Source organism: Chionomys nivalis, chromosome 4 (assembly GCF_950005125.1).
Source record: "Chionomys nivalis chromosome 4, mChiNiv1.1, whole genome shotgun sequence".
Taxonomy (NCBI): Eukaryota; Metazoa; Chordata; class Mammalia; order Rodentia; family Cricetidae; genus Chionomys; species Chionomys nivalis.
The window spans coordinates 101538125-101557918 of NC_080089.1; the positions used below are offsets into that span (position 1 = coordinate 101538125).

Here is a 19794-nt window from a genome sequence, read left to right on the forward strand (position 1 = left end):
TATAAGTGTCTCTGAGACCAACTATCATTCAACAGACCATAATTAAGGCCCATCATAAAGGGGAATGGAGGACATGAATCAGATAAAGTTAGTACATGTATGTCAATGCCCCAAGTTAGCAGAGGCTTTCAGTTGAGTACTAGCTTAATTTCTTCATATCTTGTATACAAAGTGTGAGGGATATTCAACATTAAGGTCTTATCAACTAGTTCTTGTGGACAACCAAGAAAATGCAAGAGCCTGCATTGTTTGGAGGTCTCCTAGGGTCTCCCTCATCAACAACTCCTTTGGTGGTATCTCTCACCTGACACTAGATTTCTGTTTTGGTTTGTTTTTGTCTCATAACCCATGACTTTTAAGACTGGCACTGTCTAGTCTTGCAGGGGGTCCACCTTCAAACTCTCTTTTCTGTTTTTGTTGGGTTACCAAACAGTAGATTTCCAAGAGGCTTATTTATACCCCATTCATAGTAATCCTCCTGCCCCATGTCTTCACACATGTGTTCCATTTCTCTCCCTATTTAAGTTTTCATGGGTATTTTTTGAAGATTATGAAGACTAGCCTGGGGCCAGGGGCCAGGGGCTAGGTTTGTCACTGATGATAAATGATGAACAAACTATGGTTTAACCCACAACGAGACTTCAAATCTATAGGAAAGAGAGATAACTAACCAAGCAATTATAAAACAGCATGATCAATTTTATCATTGTCTATCAAGTATTCTAAGAATATTTTCAGGGTCAGTGAGACAGACACTCTCAATATGTCTTACCCATGTCACACGATTGCTTTAGAACTTAGCAGCACACTTGTCCCTACATTCTTTCTGTCTTAACACTTAGGACAAATATCTCCATTGGAGGATTGTCCTAAGGCTTCCAAGACAGCTTCACTGCATGTGTTAAACTAAAAAGCTTGGAACAGCCCTTTACCAGTGACTAAAACACAGTGGGGCTTATGTATCCAATCCTGAATTAGAACTGGCATCTTATACCTGTAATCCTAGCACTGGCATAGCTGAAGCAGGAGAAGAAGGTAAGTTTGTGGGCAATAGAGTTAGACCACGTTTCATTTCCCTTCCCCCAAAAGTTCAATTCCAAGGTAACAATTCACCTTGGGGGTATACCTGAAACATGGACACAAAATTCCTTTCTTAAGGTTTGGTTGTCTCCTCTCCTGCTCTCTCCATTCCCACGTAAGTTTCCAGAAATACCTTTAAATGTATCTTGGGTTGTCTTCTGGAGGATCCCGCACAATACAGGTGTCTCCAAATCCAGTAGTCATGAAAGACTTCTCAGAAGATACACTTGAGCAGACGAGTGTCACTCAGATGCCTTAAGAGTGTTTCAGGACTGTGGGCTAGCTGTATCGTATCCTGTGGTAGAGACCACAGCTGGGTACAAGTGACTGCCAGCATGCGTCTTCTCTTTCCATTTTAGCAAGTTTTACAATGAGCCCAAATTTCTCTTAGGCTATATCTTAGAGCTATAAAATTCATATTGTTTTATGACCAGCCTTTATAAAAGATTAAGGAAAATCAAACTACATTTATTTCTCCTTTATTGACAGATTCATTGCCTGTATCAATGTGAATGATGAGTCAGCAGGAAGGGCAATGGGACAGCCAATATGCTCAGTGAGATAAATTACCCTTGATAGGCTTGATAGGGAAGACCCACACTGATACATCAATGCTGATGTGGTCGCATTGTCAAATTGTTGAATGCTAAGGGTCATTACATTTAGCACTGTTTGCCATACCATTATATATAATAATGCTCAAGAATAATGTGCAATTAACTGTGGCTGACTGACAAGGCAAAATACGGAGTAACCAATCATATTGTATAACCACACATCACTGGGTACATGTGGGAAGATAAGGGTAACTTGAGATGTTTCAGGACTTTCTGCCTAGACTGTGGCTTTTGTAAGGCCATCAGTCATAGAGACTCTAAGCCGGTTGCAACATCTTGGTATCCAGACTACCTTGCTATTTATCTTGATCTTTTACTTATATTCTCTGTAGGGGTGACAAAGAAGAGATCCCCAGTTCCTCTTTGTCTAGAATGGCTTTCTCTGTGTGTTTTCATGATTCATGAGCTTTTCCTTCAGTCACCAGCACTTACTTTCCCTTAATCTCCTTTCTGTGGTTTGCTTTGAACATTAGAAGTTTATAACCCTCTGTCATCGTTCCCAAGTCCTCTATGTGTCTAAAGCTTCTCTTGTAGGTAATAAGGAATGATGAATGCTTATTAATGACTTTCACCATGAGCAAGGGTGGATGAGACTAATCCAGACCTTTCCTCTCACGAACTGTTTTGTGAAATTTACAGTGGCCTGGAAGGACCATCTGCTCTTCCCAGGGTAGCTACTTAAATCTTCAGAATCATTCAGGTGCTATATGGTCACAAGGAGGGCTGAGACAATGCTGTAATTCATTAGTGAGAGAAAAATCTTTTTCTTATTAGTATGAGATCCTTCTGTGAGGCTGATATCCAATAGTTTCACATATTGGCCCCTTTGATAAGGTGTGTGTGTGTGTGTGTGTGTGTGTTTCCTTTGAAGTAAGGAAGAATTATTTAATTTATCCCTCATGAAAGAGAAACCAAGTTCTCAGAGCTATGAGAGAGGCTGTACCTCCCTCCCTCCTCCTCTCTTTCTCTCTCTATCTGTTTCTGAACTAGGTTTATTTACATCATAAAATGCCTTGTAGAATTATTGTTCCTCTCCCCTTCCACACACTTTCTCCTATTCATTCCTCACCTTTTCCTCTGCAAATGCTACCTATGAAGTCTACCCTTTCCTCAGTGATAAGTCAACTGTCCATGTCCTCCTCAATTCAGGGTCCTACTCAGGTATTATCTACTGATCAGAGTTGTAATAAAATATAAAAGCAGCTTTCTCATGCTGGTCTCAAGTCCAATGAATTGGGATGCATGCCTGCCACACACACACACACACACACACACATCACTTTATATACTGGTGCGGAACTATAAGGATGGAGAATAGCCTTCCTTGTAAATTAGGTCATTTTTAGCTTTGTACTACTCTTGGGTTGATTTTGTCTTTGTTCTCTCTGGTGGTTTAATGGTTTGGGTTTCCATGTTTAGCCTGCCATAGCTGGACCATAGAGTACCAGGAGAGTCTATAGTTGGGTCAGTTACCTGGGGAGCTGGATTACTATGAAAACAAAGCACACCTGAGGCTGCTAATTAGCAGGGCTAGGTCCCAGAGTTCAGCACCTTTCCCTCATTCTGAGATCCTTCCTCCTGCTGGCAAGTTAGTCACCTTGGGTGGTCTTTTATTCAAGATGGTGGCTTTCCTTTTATATGCCTTGCCAAGACTGTCAAGAACTCATAATCAGACAGCAGGAAACTACTTTCTTCACAGAATTGCCCTGCTGGTTCTCTTCCTCTCGATTCCTTTCTTTTCTTAACAAAGTCATACATGTTCTATAGCAAGTTCTTCTAGTTTCATATATTACTAAAGCCAGATGATTAGGAGGCAAATACCAAGGACTCTTCATGACGAAGACCCCTGTGTTGACCAAGGTTTCTGTCCCGCCTGGTCCTGCGGTTGTTCAGTCCCAAAGAAATACACAGAGACCTACATTAATTATAAACTGATTGACCTAGAAGCTCAGACTTCTTATTAGTTAATTCTTACATCTTCCATTAACCCATTACTCTTGACTGTGTTAGCCATGTGGCTTGGTACCTTTTTCAGTGAGGCAGTCACATCTTCCTTGCTCTATGTCTGGCTTCCTTTCTGTCTGGATGACGATTGCAGACTGAAACTTTCCTCTTCCCAGAATTCTCATTGCCCTGCCTCTACTTCCTGCCTGGCTAGTAGCCAATCGGTGTTTATTTAAAATACAAGTGACAGGGTACAGACCGTTGTCCCACAGCACCCCTGCATCTCACATCTCAACTGCCTCTGTGAAAGTTTCTAAAACATTATTGAGAAATTTTTCTGACTTCTATTTCTGTCTTTAGCTAGAGGCATAGCTTTTAAGAAATATTTTAATATAGGGTCCCTCTAAGATCAAGCTGGACTTGAACTCGTGATTCTCCTACCTAAACCTCCCAAGTGCTTGACTATAGTCATGTACCATCTTACCTAATGAGAAGTTTTGCTTTTAGGGTGTTCTCTGGGTCTGGGTGAGATGGCTTGCTTCTGTAATCACAGCCGCTGAGGACATGAGATAGGATGGTCGTAAGTTTGAGTTCCAGACTAGCTTGGACTACAGAAGAGATGGGTGAGGGAGAGCACTCTATATCTTTGTTCTATGGAAAGGAGCCTTGCATGAACCTTGCATAGTGTTGCAGATATTTGCAAAGTCACCTACATTAGCTGGGATATGCTCTGTGAACTAAGTATTGCTTTGATTGCTTTGGTATGTAACTCACAGAGGAATTTGTAAGTAACCCTAGGTAACCACTATCAGAGAATATATTGTAATTTGAAATGTAATCTAGTTCAGTCAGAAGATTGAGAACACAATCATTGCTAAGCAGACTACCACTCTCCTCTGGGTCTCTCTTATAATGCACAAATAATTTATTTGGCAGGTTCTTCATAACCCCATGAATTGAGGTCCTGAGTCAGCATTCCACAGAATGTGAAAGTCCAAACTTCATCACAACCAAAGGCACTAAGATACATTAAGATTTATGTTTATCTAGAAATCTAACTAACAGCTATTCCACTGTGGGATATATAACTAAAGAAAACCAATTTCACATGGTAAAGAGACATCTGCATTCATGTGTCTATTGCAGCACTACCTACAGTTGCCAAGATATGGAACAACCTAGGTGTCCATCAAAGGATGGATGATAAATAAAATGCATTATATGCTGCTATGGTTTAGATCCTAATTGTGTCCCCCTGCCAAAGATGTGTGTTGAAGTGTGGTACTCAGATTATGGTGTTATTGGGAGGCAGTGGGTGAGGCCAGGTTAAAGGAAGGATGTCACTGAGGGCATGCCCTTGAAGATGATAGCAGGAGCTCAGCTCCTTCCTCTCTTTATCTTTCCTTTCTTTGCTTCCTGGTCAATGTGTAGTAAGTTTTCATCTCCCAACCCCAATGCCCCATATGCTTCTGCTGTATTGTACTGTCTTCCTACAGATTTAAAGGCCAAATGGCCATGGGCTGAAACCATGCGCCAAAATAACAATTTCCTACTTTTAAGCTTATTTCCTTCGGTATTTTACCAGAACATCATCAAAGATGCTGATGCTAAGTGAATTCTAGAACAAATTTTTTCTTATTTTCAATTTATAAATAATATTTCAGGTGTTCTTTTTGTTTACAGTTAGTGTACTCAGAATGTTCTTTTTCCTTGTTGCGACCATCCTGTAAATAGAATTTAGATCTCCTGTTTATCATATAAGCTCAGGTCACCTGAAATATACTCAAAGTTCTTGGTACTGTTGTAGTAGGGAGCGGGGCTCCTTGTTTGTCCTGGCCACCCTGCTAGCTTACAGCCAAATAATCACACAGAAATTGTATTAATTAAATCACTGCCTGGCCCATTAGCTCTAGCCTCTTATTGGCTAACTCTCACATCTGATTAACCCATTTCTATTAAATCTGTGTATTACCACATGACTGTGGCTTATTGGCAAGATTCTAACCTACGTCCGTCTCAGGCCAGAGATTCAGAGCATCTACCACCCTGCCCTTCTTCCCAGAATTCTGTTCTGTCTTCCCTGCTTACCTGAGATCCGCCCTATCAACTAGGAAAGGCAGTTTCCTTAATATGCAACGACAGCAACGCAAATACAGAAGGACCTCCTACACCATCTTATAATAAATATTCACAGAAAGATAACACTAAGGCAATACTACTAGCTGAACAAAATGTAACCTTGAAATTAATTTTTCATCCAACAGATGGTCCTTAGATGTAACTATTAAACTTTGAAAGATTTTATTGTTGATTCAGCGGACCATGCTCTCCTGCTGTCCTCTATCTACTCTGACCCTGCGGTCTTTCCTCTCCCTCTTCTCACATGGGCTCACAGAGACAGAAAGGGCAAACACAGAGGCATTGGTCTGCAGCAGGTCCTCTGCATACATGTAACGTATGTTAGCTTGGTGTCTTGTGGGACCCCTAACAAAGGGAGCAGGTGTTTCTCTGGCTCTTTTGCCTGCTCTTGAGACTCCTTTCCTAATACTGAGTTGCCTTGTCCAGCCTTGAGAAAAGGGGTTTGCTATGTCTTATTGTGTCTTATTTTGTCTTGTTTGGCTGTCATCTCTTGAAGGACTGCTCTTTTCTGAAGAGGAAATGGAGGGGGATTAGATCTTGGGGAAAAGGGGAGCTGGGGGAGCTGGGAGGAGGGCATATCTGGCAAGTGGTAGATGCAGCTCAGTATCTTTCTTCTCCCAGCTTCACTTTGGACCTCTGAGCCCAGATTCCTTATGAACAGAATTGAGATAGTATTTCTCTCCCTGACCTTTGAATACTTCACAACCTGTGGGTCAGTCAGGTAAAATCTGCACAGATTTGAATTCATCAGAACCAAAGGTGCATAAAACTGCCAGGAATTAAGGAATGAAAAGAGCATAAAAGAGAAAGAAGAATGATAGGCTGGAAGCTCAGCCCTCACCACAAAGCCTTTGATGAGCTACATGAATAAACAATTAGCCTGGCCAACTTCTGTAAGGCGTTGGCCAATTGTTTAGGTCTACCAGGCATTATGAGAGCTATGAAGATGCTGCCAACATGTTAAACTGAAACGTAGGCCAGAGTACAAGGTACTTAATATACCATGTTCTTCTGTGATACAGATTTATAGAAACTGGGCACTATTCATATGAGTGCCCCCAAAAAAATCTGCATTATTTGATTTATTATATGTGAACCAAGCTTTGCCTGAAGTTGATCACAAATTTTTTTAGAATCTTACACTCAGTCATAATTTGTGAATCATTTCACTCTGAATTTCTAATTTTAAAAGTAAGGGAATTAAAAGCGTGAGAGAAAAATCACTTAGACCAACACCACAGAATGTATTCATAGTAGCACTGCTTCTTCTCTTAGCTCAGAGACATCTTATTGACACAGCCAATAACTTCTTTTGTTGGGTCATTTATAGTCATTCCAGTGCTGCCACTTATCCTGTCTCATTCTGATGTTCTCAACAACTCTCTATGAACAGTCCAGGCAGATGGGCAGAAACATCTGCTTTGCATGAAGAGGCTGAAGCCCAGAGAAGTGATGCCACTGTTGTTCTCTGATTTGTTGCTACTTTTGTTTGTTTACTTTTCTATGTTGTGAATGGGTTCCTGTCTTAGGAAATGAACCATTTATGAGACATGTGCTTGGCAAATATCTCCCCATTTCCACAGATTACCTTTTCATTCCTTTATTATTCCCATTACTGTGTTGGTCTTTAGTCTGCTGTATTTCTGTTTACCTGCTTTTGCTTTTTTTTTTTTTTTTTTTAACGTGCCCATGAACTCATTGCTGAGACTAATGTCGTAGAACTTTTCTCTGCTTTCTTTTTGGGGTGTATTGGCTTTGTTTAAGTCATTGATCCAAAAGTCATTGTCTATTCTTGCATGAAATAGGAGGCCATCCTTATTCTTCAATGTGGGGGTATAAGCTCTGATACGTACAACATAGTCACAGCAGTGAATGACATATAATAACCATCCTACACTTTTTAATCATGAAAACTTTGTTCTTTGTGTAGTAGTGATGAGATCAGTGAGGTTCTAGAAGGACTGAATTTTGATCCCCACTGTACTGAATAGATTTGTAGAAGCTCTGTCTAGACCCTTGTAATTGTTAAATTGTTCCCCTTGACAAAAATGTAGTCACTTGAAAAATAGGCTTCTCAGCATGCCCATAGGGTGTTATCATGGTTGTGTTAACTCAGATAGGAAGGTCCACTTCTACACTCTATGAAGTGAAGGAAAGGACCCCAAGCAGCACGTACCCTCTGCTCTCTATTTCCTGACCAAAATATGATGTGACTAGTTACTTCAAGTTCTTCCCCCAAGACTTCACCACCATGATGGACTGTACCCTTGAATTGTGAGCCATAAGAAGCCTTTTCTCCCATAAGTTTCACCGAGTGTTTTAGCACAGCAGAAGGAAAAGGAACTAATGCAATTACCAGCCCCCTTGTCTGTAAGAAGAGTATTGATCAGGCCCTCCACCAAGCTTATCACTTTTCAGATTCTAGCCCCAGCTCCTCTGGAAGCTGCAAGAACTTTCCAGCTTGCAGTTTTGCAAGACTGAGCTCTCCCAGATGTATCAAGGCTACCTTGTCACACCAAAGCCTCCCACCTCTGCCTCAGTTTTTCTGAGGATGGTTGGTCTGTTTGCTTTCACCAAGCTCCTCTTCCTTCTCGGCCTCTCAGAGCTCAGTGGCAGGAAGTAATTGAGGACATAGTATTTTTTTAAGTCTACCTGCCTCAGTGTCTTCCTTCCTTTGGGACCCCTTGTGAGAATGTTCAAATAAAATTTCTCAACTGCTATGTTAAGAGAAACTTACTACCTTAAAAAGCAGGGCCAAGTCAGTAGTGATGCATGTCTTTAATCCCAATAGTACTTGGGAGGCAGGGACAAGCTCTGTGAGTTTGAGACCAGCCTAGTCTACAGAGCAAGTTCCAGGTCAACCAGGGATACACAGAGAAATCCTATATTGAAAAACAAAATGAAAATAAACACACACACACATACACAAGAATGGAGGGAGGGAGGAATAAAGGAGAAAGAAAGAGAGAGAGAGAAAGGAAGGAAAATGGAAGAAAGGAAGGAAGGAAGGAAGGAAGGAAGGAAGGAAGGAAGAAAGAAAGAAAGAAAGAAAGAAAGAAAGAAAGAAAGAAAGAAAGAAAGAAAGAAAGAAAGAAAGCTCACTCATCATCCCTAGGAGGGTTCATTGGTCCTCACTTTCTTCACCAGTTAGAGAGCACATTGCAGACACCTGGGAAGCTGTGATTGGCAAGTGAAGGAGGGGAAAGTAACCCATGCATGATGGGAAATCAAAGTAACATGTTTGTGCCACTTCCCCTAAAGAAAGGGCTCGGGTTCTCTTTGCCTGTGCAAAACAATGCTTAAAGGGTTCCCTCCATTTCCTTTCTCTCCTTTGCATCTGTCTTCTGTGCGTGTTAATGAGCTCCTCCCAAAGGCAGAGAGTAAGTCTCTGAGTGTCAGATGCAAGCATTAGGTGGGATGCAGTTGTTAGAAGCCTTCAACAGAAGTCCCAGGAGCCTCTCTTTTATGTCTAGGCCCAATAAGCTTTCTTCTGGTTCTTACTCCATGAAATAAGTGATTGTCTCTAAGGAGGGACTGGCAAAGACAGACAGACAAGGGGAGGAAGATGGAAGGGGTAGAGAGATCTCATTAATATTATTATAGCACATCAATTCACAATACTGTACAATGTGACTAACCCAATCCTTATCCTAAACTACTTTGTGAATGACTGGATCATTGAGCTTTTCCCCACTGTCTATTTGAAGAACTGGAAGGGATTCTCACAATTCTCCAAAGCTATATTGCATTGCTTAATGTCCCATTTCGCTGTCATAAATACCATGACCAAAAGCAACTTGGGGAGAAAGGGGTTTATTTTGACTTACATGTCTTGATCACAGTCATTCAGGAAGGAAACTAAGCAAGAACTCTGCCTGGCAAGAACTTAAACAAAGGCTACGGAGGAATGCTGCTTACTGGCTTGCTCCCCATGACCCACAACCTGGCCTTCTACACCACCCATAGCCACATGCCCAGGAGTGTCACAATCCCTAGGGCGCTGGGCCCTCCCACATCAGTCTTCAATCAAGAAAATGACTATAGACCAATCGTATGACACAAACTGTTTGGCTCACTTAACATTTCAACCAAAATGAGCACAACCTTTCTTTGACTTCATTGTGCACCCTTTGCATCCTGCAACCAGAACCAGCCTTGCCATACCCAAGTGAGATGACAGCTCAAAGTCCCTCACTGCTTCCCCCATTTAGACTTTCCCCACTGCATCCTGTATGTAGAACCCCCTCCCCTCACACACACTTCTGCTTGGACATCACTAGCAATAAAACAGATTCATTTTTATTATTTGGGGTTTTTATTATTAAGCATTTGTTTGCTTCCTTCTTTTCAAATGTCTGTTTTTCCTACTTTTGGAGTCACAATCAGTTATGAGTTCTTTTCCTATGGCCTTTCTCTAACTAAGTGGTTCCCAGCAGACTGGGCACTAATCTCAGGGGCCGAGCGCAGCAGAGATCTGTTTCCTGTGTGCATATATGTCTACCATGAGCCATCAGGGAGCTGGGCTGGGAAACCCTCAGTGGAGATCTGAGGCCAACACAACAGCTACCATAGTGTTGATCACCAAGGCACAGACAGAGATAAAACATGAAAACACATTCTGGTCCCTCATGCTTCCTTCTGAAAGTGTTTAAAAGTTTTCCTTGTACTTCATCACCTAGTGCAGGTCCTATGGCCAGTCCCAAACCCTAGGCGAAAAGAGAAATGTAGTCTTCCTCTGTGGCTGGGAGGAAAATGGTGAACTCGCAGCACCAGAGGCAAGCTTCAGACAATTTTCTGTGGTAATAATTCACTTTAGAATTTGTCAGCTGAGGAGACTGAAAGACAAAAACATAGTGTAAATTTTTTTTAAAAATATGTTTAGCGGATTTTCCTTTCTCTTTGTGGTGTTCTATTTTTTGTTGTGGTGGTGGTTTTTGTTTTAAAGCAGAATTAGGGTTTATTTAAAAATAGAAAAGAAAGGCACTCAAAGAAAGAATAAAACACACAGAGATTATGGATGTGGGCTTCTCAAAGAACAATCCCATTTAACTGTTTATAATAGTCATATATAAAATCTAAGTAATTTCTAAATGTTTTTATTATGGTTTTTATAATATCTTACATGCTCATAATATGTTTCAATAATAAACTCTAAGTAAAAGAAATTGAGAGGTTGGGGAGATAGCTGATTCAACAAAGTGTTTGCCATGTATTCATGAGGACCCAAGTTTGGTCCTAGCATCTATTTATATAAAGCTGGGTGTGGCGATGTGTATTTATAATCCTAGCACTGGAGAGACAGAGGGATACCTTGGGCTTGCTGGCCAGCCAGTATAGCCAAATAGACAAGACCTGAGTTCAATGAGAGAGCTTCCCTCAATTAAGGTAGAATCTTATTAGAAACCCAGTGTTGTGGGTGCAGAAGTCTTAGGGCTGGCAGGAGACAGGGCATGGTGGCAACACTAGGGAATCAAATCAGACATCATTCTTTCCAAAGTTTTGTGGGTTTCTTGTTTTATTTGTTTGTTTGCTTGTTTTACCACCTTCCATCTCATTTGCTGACTCTGTTAGTCAATATTCTGTCATTGTGACAAAACACCTGAGGTTGTCAACTCAGTAAGAGAAAATATTGCTGTTAACTTGCAGTTCCAGCAGCTGCAGTACATGGCCAATAGGCCATGGCTTTCGGGTCCAAGTTAAAGGTCCAAGTCTCACCACGGTGAGAGCAGATGACCAGAGACCTGCTCATCAAGGTGGCTGGGAAACAAAAAGAGGAAGAAGAAGGTCCAGGGTCTTGTGTTTGAATGAAAATGTTTTCCATAGGCTCACATATTTGAATGCTTGGTCCCTGGTTGGTGACAGTTTGGGGAGGTTGTGAAACTTTGAGAAAGTGGAATCTTGTTGGAGGAAGTACATCATTGGGGAGCGTTAATAGTATATAGCCTTGCCCTGGTTTCAGTTTGCCCTCCGTTTCTTGTGTGAGGATAAATATGTGACCTCTCAGCTTCCTGCTCCAACAGCTGTGCCCATCTTCTGTCATGTCCCCCACCATTATAGACTCTCCCTCGGGAACTTTAAGTCAAAATAAGTCACTTTGGGTCATGGTGCTTTATCAAAGCAACAAAACAATAACTAATACACATCCTAATATCTACTTCCAGGGCACAGCCCAGTCACATAACTTTCTTCTTAGCCCAACCTCCTAAAAGTTACACCCTAGTGACCCAGGGTGGAGACCAAACATGGGGCTTCAATGCATGGGTCTCGGAACACACTCGAGTCCCAATGCACAGGGGCCCGTCTTCAGCCTTCTGGTGAAAACTTCTGGAATTATTCCAGCCCTCACCCCTGCATCTCTAGTTACCAGAGAAAAATTAAGACTGTCCTTACTGTTTCAGCAAAGCAATTTAGTTCCTCGCCTCTTCCATTCTGATCTGCGCTGATACATTCTTTTTTCACAGAAAGTATTATTAATATTTTCTAAGCAAAAGGATTATCTAACAAATCCTCCATGCTTAAGGAGAGAGAAGCTGAGAAATTAGTTTTTTCACAATGCCTCAAACAGAAAAATTAAAGTCTTAGCAAAATAAGTCTTTTACATTTCCACCCACATCACTTTTTATTGTTTAAAAATTATTTTTAAAATATCATAAGCATGGATTGTAATGGGGTAAATTTGGAAATACTGATAGCAAAAAGATCCTGGAAGGTTTTGGAAGACCTATTAGCTGATACTCATTGTATCAAATGTAGTAATTAGCATAATTAATAGATCATGAGGATGGAGAAATACAGGGGAGGCCAGGAGACCTCCTGGGTGGCTATTGTAGTAACAGGTTAAGAAGAAGTATAAAAAAGAAGAGGAGTGGAGCCAAGCAATGTGTAGCAGATGGCATGGGGAGAACCAGCGAGTGACATGGGAGGGTAAAGACAAATACTGGGAATGGAGGCCATTTTCAGTTTGTAGTAACTACATGGATGTAGGTGCAATTTATCTTAACAAAAAATTAAATAGGTAAGACTGTATCTAGGGGTAGGACATATTCCTTTGTTCCTAATTATCTAGCCATGCAGCCAATCAGAGAGCTTGTTGACTTAATCTAGTCACTATAGAAAGTATTGCTGGGACACCCAGAATCTAACCATAACAGTTGTAGATGGATCTCTCTTGTTAGATGTGAACAGCCACCACTGGGTGATGGATGTGTGCTATTTAACAGTGTGGCTTATTTATTGGTCACTGCTATCCATCCATTTCTCTTGAAGGTGCCATGAAAGCTTTCACTTTTTGACCTTTTCATCTGCTTTTGTTGGCATTTACTTTTAATATCCACAAAATAGAAAAAATAAGAATAATGCCATTCAATCAAAATTGCTAACAGGCCACTGTTCTGAAAGCTATGAATCCATGAACTCAGATATGTTCTCTGACTGTAAACCAGAGATTATCTGTGATGGTCTTAAAATATGTTTTATCATAATCAGGGAGAAAAGTCATCTGAATTGGAGGCCAGACAACTACCTTCAAGACTCAGGCTGACATTCGCTAGACAGCCCTTCCAGCCAGTCACAACTTTCTCCTCTGGGTCTTACTGGCTTCTGAAAACACTGCTAGGCTAGCACAGTGACTGATGTTGTCACTAACAAAGACAAGTAAAGCGCTACAGAAACCAATGGGATATTACATCAACCTTTTATTACAGACCAAACAGCTTTGATATACTCCTTCTCATAAAGTTTACTCTGCCTGTAACTGCTGTGATAAAAATCTTAGGGGGAAAACAATCATCTTTTTGTCTTGCAGTGCATAGTGTGGGATTGGGACTCCAATGGCAAGCATGACTTTATCGGAGAATTCACTTCCACCTTCAAGGAGATGAGAGGAGCCATGGAAGGGAAACAGGTAGGTGGTTATCCCAGACACTCTCTAGAATGCACCTTTAGCTAAAAATGGAAATGCTAGCCGGATGGTGGTGGCACACACCTTTATCCCAACACTTGGGAGGCAAAGATAGGCTGGTCTCTGTGAGTTTGAGGCCAGCCTGGTCTACAAAAGCTAGTTCTGTAGGCTCCAAAGCTACAGAGAAATCCTGTCTCAAAAAACAACCAAAAAACTGGAAATGCTAAAGTAAAATCTTCCATGATTGAGTCTGATGGAAATGGAGGATTGTGGGATATGATTCTAGAACAATCCTAATGAAAACCATTCTGTGACCTTGTCAAGACATCACCCTGAAATAGAAGTCTCTCTATTTCAATTCATTGAGTGGTTCAATGAATAAATGCCTAATTTCCTTTAGCTATGCAATCTTGGAAAAGTAGCATTACTTTCCCAAGGGCCACAATTAAAGTCAACACTAAATGATAAGCCATCACTCCCTGGATAATAAGGAACACAGCTTGGAGAAACTGCTGCTGCAATGAACGTACAGAGTCAGACCCTATCGAGCTAATAAGTCAATGCCAGCTTACCAACACCACCTGCTGCAGCTCCAAAGTGTCTCATAAAGCTGCATCCTGCTCTCCTCTATAAACAGAAATAGTCAAATCAATAAGGAGGGGAAACATTTCATCTTTTGGTTCCCAAGAGGCCATTGAAAGTAGAATTCTAACATTCATCATGACTGAAGACCACCAAGCCTAGACACTTCCAGATAAACAGAGATAAATCTATAACTCCCACTGAGGCCATGAAATGCAAGGCACTGTACTTTTCTCTATCCCGGAGATACCAGGAGAATTTGGTTCCACCTCAAGGCTCTGCTCCTGTGCTGACACATTTATATGGCAGGGGCAATTCTTTTCTTTGGTGATTTTAAATCTGTTGTGCCCAGCTATAGGTGGGCAGTGAGCAGCCATGACAACATTGTCTCTTCTCTCCTGAAGCTAACAGACCGATAGGAGCCAAAGTAGAGTCTAAATATGAACCAAATAAACAAAAACCTAAAAGACATTTACAATTTGTGAAGGGTGTTATTTAAAAAAGAAATACGGGACTGAGAAGCTGGCTCCTCCAGTAAAGGTACTTGCTACCAAGCCTATGAGCTTGATCCCCGAAGATCCAAAAAGTAGAAGGAGGAGAGAACCAACTCCTGTAAGTTATCCTCTGACATCTACATACGTGCATGGATCATTCACATGTGCATATATATATACATACACAGAAACACACACATGCATATCAAAAAAAATATATATATAATAGATATATGTGATTATTTTAAAAATTAGAAGAAAACAGTTTAGTTACAAAATGAGTTACAAGGTAAAAGGTAACATTTAGTTTCAGATCCTTTAAAGATAAGAAGCCCATCTGGCAATGAGTAAGGGAAAAGGGAGAAGAATGATTTGAGGTACTGAGGTAGGAAAGAGCTTGGTGTGCTCAAGGACATGGAAAGAGACCAGTATAACAGGTACAGAGAGGATGAGGTGACCTTACATGGAAAGTGGTCAAGATAGCGGGGGCCAGGATGACCTGGCTCTAAGAGCATCACCTGAATGCTAAAAGGACATATTCAAACTGTGATCTGTAGTACAGTGGCCACCAACCACGTGACTATGTTATTGGATCCACCTGTCAGTAATATTAGCCACCCTCCAAGTACTTAGTAGCCTCATGCAACTGGTGGCTGTTATATTGGATGGTGAGGACATGGGGTATCTCCATCAATGCAGAAAGTTTCATTGGGTGATGCTGGAAAAGATCAAATTGGTTTGAATTTGCTAAAGTATTGTATTTGTAGTCATGGGGCAATAGCTCACCCTAACCCTAAGTTGGTAGAATGATTGCTGTATAAGCATCAATGCCTAAGTTTGATCACCAGAGCCCATGTTAGAAAGTCAGGCATGGTGGCATGCTATGCACTAGGGAGGTGAAGACAGGAGAGTAGCTGAGGCTTACCAGCTGGCCAGCCTAGCCTACCTGGAGAGCTCCAGGCCAATAAATGATCGTATCTCAAAAGAAAAGGTGGATAACTCCTGAAGATCAACACCTGAGATGGGTCTCTGGCCTGTATATACATGTGCACCCATACACACACACACACACACACACACACACACACACACACATAGAGGGGCGGGGGTTGACTAGTGTGTAAGCATTTACAGAAAAGAGGAAGTTCTTGGTTAGGCATCCACTACCATAGTAGGACAAGATACAAGATGTGATAATGACCTGGACTGCATGACACCGGACAGAGACGAAAGTAATAAGATTTAAGAACTGTAAGATTTGTTGAGAGATGGGGAATGGGAGGGAGGGAAATGACGATGCAATGATCCCGAGAAGGGAAGTTTTGTGGAAGAGGCCCAGTTGGTTACGAAAGTCAGAGAATCAGGTTTTAGAGGAACTACCATAGAGGATTGTTATCTGAAAAGGTGTTTTAGGTTCCATCAAAGAGAAAGGGTTAAGACTGAGTGAAGGTGTTGAGTAAATAGGGAGAGCTGACAGACAGGAGAGCGGAAGCCTTGAACCTGAGAACCCAGTGTCTACAACAGAGGGAAAAAGAGGAGCCCCATTGCTCACCCTCGCTTTCCTTGCCTGGGTCAGCATGCTGACAGAACAGGATAATTTCTTAACTAATCTTCATTAATTCTTGAGTATCTCATAAGCATCTTTAGTTTGAAGAGATCAAGGGAAAGTTTTGCAGCACCAAATAAGAGGGCAACCCCAGGACCCTGCTGGAGAGAGTCATTAGAGTAATAATATTGATGTGTGAGTCTCGGAGTCACCAGGAAAGTGGTTCAGAGTCACGTCTGGGGCCTCCTGGGTGGTAAGGCGCTACTGTTACCTGCTGCTGAGTAATTAATTTCCCACTAACTTCCTACCTGAAAACAGTCATTATTACTTCACATTTTCTTGGTTGGCAATTTTGTCTGATTCACCCAGGGATGTGGGATTGCCCTCTGTATGCTGTGAATAGCATTGGTTAATAAAGAAACTGTCTTAGGCCTGTGATAGGGTAGAGTAGAGCTAGGTGGGAAAAACTAAGCTGAATGATGGGAGAAAGGAGGTAGAGTCAGGGAGAAGCCATGTAGCCCTACCAGAGACAGACACCAGAACTTTACCTGATAAGCCACAGCCATGCGACAAAACACAGATTAATAGAAATGGGTTAAATAAAGCTAGAGCTAATGGGCCAAGCAGTGATTTAATTAATACAGTTTCTGTGTGGTTATTTTGGAGCTGAGCAGCTAGGAACAAACAAGCTCCCTCTTCCTACTACAACCTAGGATAGTGCCTCCTATGATGCCATGAAACTCTCCTGCTTTTGTACATAAGCAACAGAGATGGCTGGTGAAGCTCTCCATGTGATGTCTGGCTTTTGTTGTTATGTTGGTGGTGGTGGTCGCAGCAGTGGTGGCACTAGAGGCAGAGGTGGTGGAGGTTTTATCCTGCAATATATAAATTTTTTTACAAAGTGGAAGAACAAAACTTACAAGCAATAAAAGGCAGTTTCAGAACAGTGGTGTCTTTCTAGCTTCTATTCTCACAATATTTTTAGTGTCCCATTGGCCAAAACAAGTCATATAACCAGTGCATGGGCACTGAGGCCACTAGGAGGCCAATGAAGTGTCAGTCTAGCCTGCTATGCCTTCCTCCAAAGCTGCTTCTTTTCGATTGTCAAGAATAAACTTTTGTATCCCAAGTGGATGGACTCAGGGTCCATCTCCTCCAGGACCATGAACAGAAATGTCCAGTGAATGTTGAGTGTTTGACTCTCAATTACTTCTGCCTCATGAAATCTTCCGTAGTCTGGAAGAGCTGGAAATTGTTCTAGACAGTTACCAGTTAATTCCTCAGTTCTTGGTCCTTTCCAAAGTTTTGATTCTGTCCTTCATGAAGTGTCCTCTGGGGTCAGAGCCAAGGGAAAGGCTCAGAACTGAGGGACCATGAATTCAGTTAAAAAGAAGAGAAATCCAAGGCACAGAGGAGTCAAACAACCCAGGATAGGACACATAGCTGGAAAATGAAGGCATGGATATGCACCAGGTGCCTTGGTCTCTGTCAGTTGCTCTCCCCTGCCATTTTCACGAATGCCAGAGTTACCACCTCAAAGCCACTTTCCAGCTATCCAGTTCCATATGCTTGTCCCCAGAAGCTTGATCTCATTCAAAGACTTGACTTCTTCTTGAAGGTACTCACTTACATGTGACCCTTTATGCTGTAGGTACAGTGGGAATGCATCAACCCCAAGTACAAGGCCAAGAAGAAGAATTATAAGAACTCAGGCATGGTGATTCTGAATCAGTGTAAGGTATGTATGTGTAATCCCATCCCTGCCAGGAGCACAATGCTAGAGTAGTCTTGGGGAAGAAGTTCAAGTCATATGATCAAATGGGAAGAAGTTTTACAAGAGAATGACCTTCTCTAAGACAAAATTCATAAAATCAATGTAGCACCAGACAAAGGAAATGAAATATGATTATGAATGGCCTAGCAGCTGTGACAGCTCAATACTACCTTCCCCTTCCCAGAGACAGTCCTGGCCCAAAAGAACAGCAAAGTGGAGGTGATAGCTCAGGCCCTTCTATGCACAGGGCAGTGCTCAAGAAAGATACTCAAATGGTGTGGGGAAGAGTGAATAAGTATGAGGCATTCCTTATTCTAAAATAGTAATGAGTATTGAAAACATGGTTTAGGTCTCAGCCCAAAGGTAGTTATCAATTAAAGCAATAGATAAGCCCAAATAAAGGGGAGCAGAGGGTAGGAATCTGCAGAAGTCCTGGGCCCATCTGTATAAACATTGGAGAACCCTCCACAGATATCTTTTTTATCCCTTTTCTTTACCTGGAAGATGTCTTAGTTGGGGTTTCTATTGCTATGAAGAGACACCATAAGCACAGCAACTCTTACAAAGGAAAACATGTAATTGGGGGTCTGGCTTACACTTCATAGGTTTAGTCCATTATCTTCATGGTGGCAGGGAGAACATGGTAGCATGCAGGCAGACATGGTGCTAGAGATGAAGCTGAGAGTTCTACATCTTGATCTGCAGGCAACAGGAAGTGAACTATGTTCTACACTGGGCAGAGTTTGAGCACAAGTCCTCAAAATCTGCCTCCACAGTAACACACTCCTTGTTGCCATGCAACAAAGTCACACCTCCTAATGGTGTCACTCCCTGTAGGCTCAGCATTCAGAACACAAGTCTACCGGGGTGGGGGGCATACCTATTCACACCACCACAGCAGCCCATACCTTCAGTCTGAAGGGAAAGAGATCATGCTGTTACTAACCCAGGCCTCTCCCATGTAGATTCACAAGATGCATTCCTTCTTGGACTACATCATGGGTGGCTGCCAAATCCAGTTTACAGTAAGTTTTTATGTTTGTTCTTATTTGGGGAATAAGGCATGGGAATGGTGTTAGGTTTGAGGACATGCAGAGACAAGAGTTTTTCAAACTCTTAAGCATGTTTTTAAGCCCTATTGCTAGAGTATGGCATGGAACCCTGTTTTGAAAGTGATATCGTATTCCTGCTCCTTCTGGTGAGTATGATCCCTGCTCCTCAACCTCAGATGGGTTGGAAAGCCCCCCTTGTGCTTTCATTTTCTAAAGCAACTACATGAGCTATGAGATGCTAGGCAGAAGGATGAAAAGGAAGAGAGCCATGCTGCTCTATTCGACTGAGCTAAGACCGATGCCTTGGTTGTGTTCATGTAACTGGAACACAGGCATCATTGTCAAACCCACTGAGCAGTAGCAAGGGAAAGCTATCCAAATGTTTTCTCAGGCAATGAAAATGGAATCTCAAAGACTGGAGAACCAAGTTAAATCAGGTTGAGAGAGAACGGGTATCTAGTCTCAGCAGGTGAATTGAGGGTCATCTTCTATTTGTAATCCATGGTCTTGTGGGATTTAGACACTACTATGTGTGCTTGGCTTAGATGGTTGATTCTCTTTTAATCACAAATGAAGGAGACTGTGATATGATTCAGTGGGTAAAGGAATTTGCCAGAAGGGTAATAACTTGAGTTTGCTCCCCAGGACTTCACTCGGTGGAAAGAG

The 19794-nt window shown here is 41.8% G+C and overlaps 1 protein-coding gene across 3 annotated transcripts in view; it reads left to right on the forward strand.

Annotated features, from left to right (window-relative positions):
* Positions 1-19794, forward strand: part of Cpne4 (copine 4) — a 471398-nt gene that overhangs the window by 416363 nt on the left and 35241 nt on the right. For all 3 annotated transcript variants that reach the window (XM_057768128.1, XM_057768130.1, XM_057768129.1), the window contains exons 8-10: positions 13585-13683; positions 17954-18040; positions 19042-19101. In XM_057768128.1, the coding sequence (XP_057624111.1) occupies positions 13585-13683; positions 17954-18040; positions 19042-19101 (246 nt within the window). The remainder of the gene's footprint in view (positions 1-13584; positions 13684-17953; positions 18041-19041; positions 19102-19794) is intronic.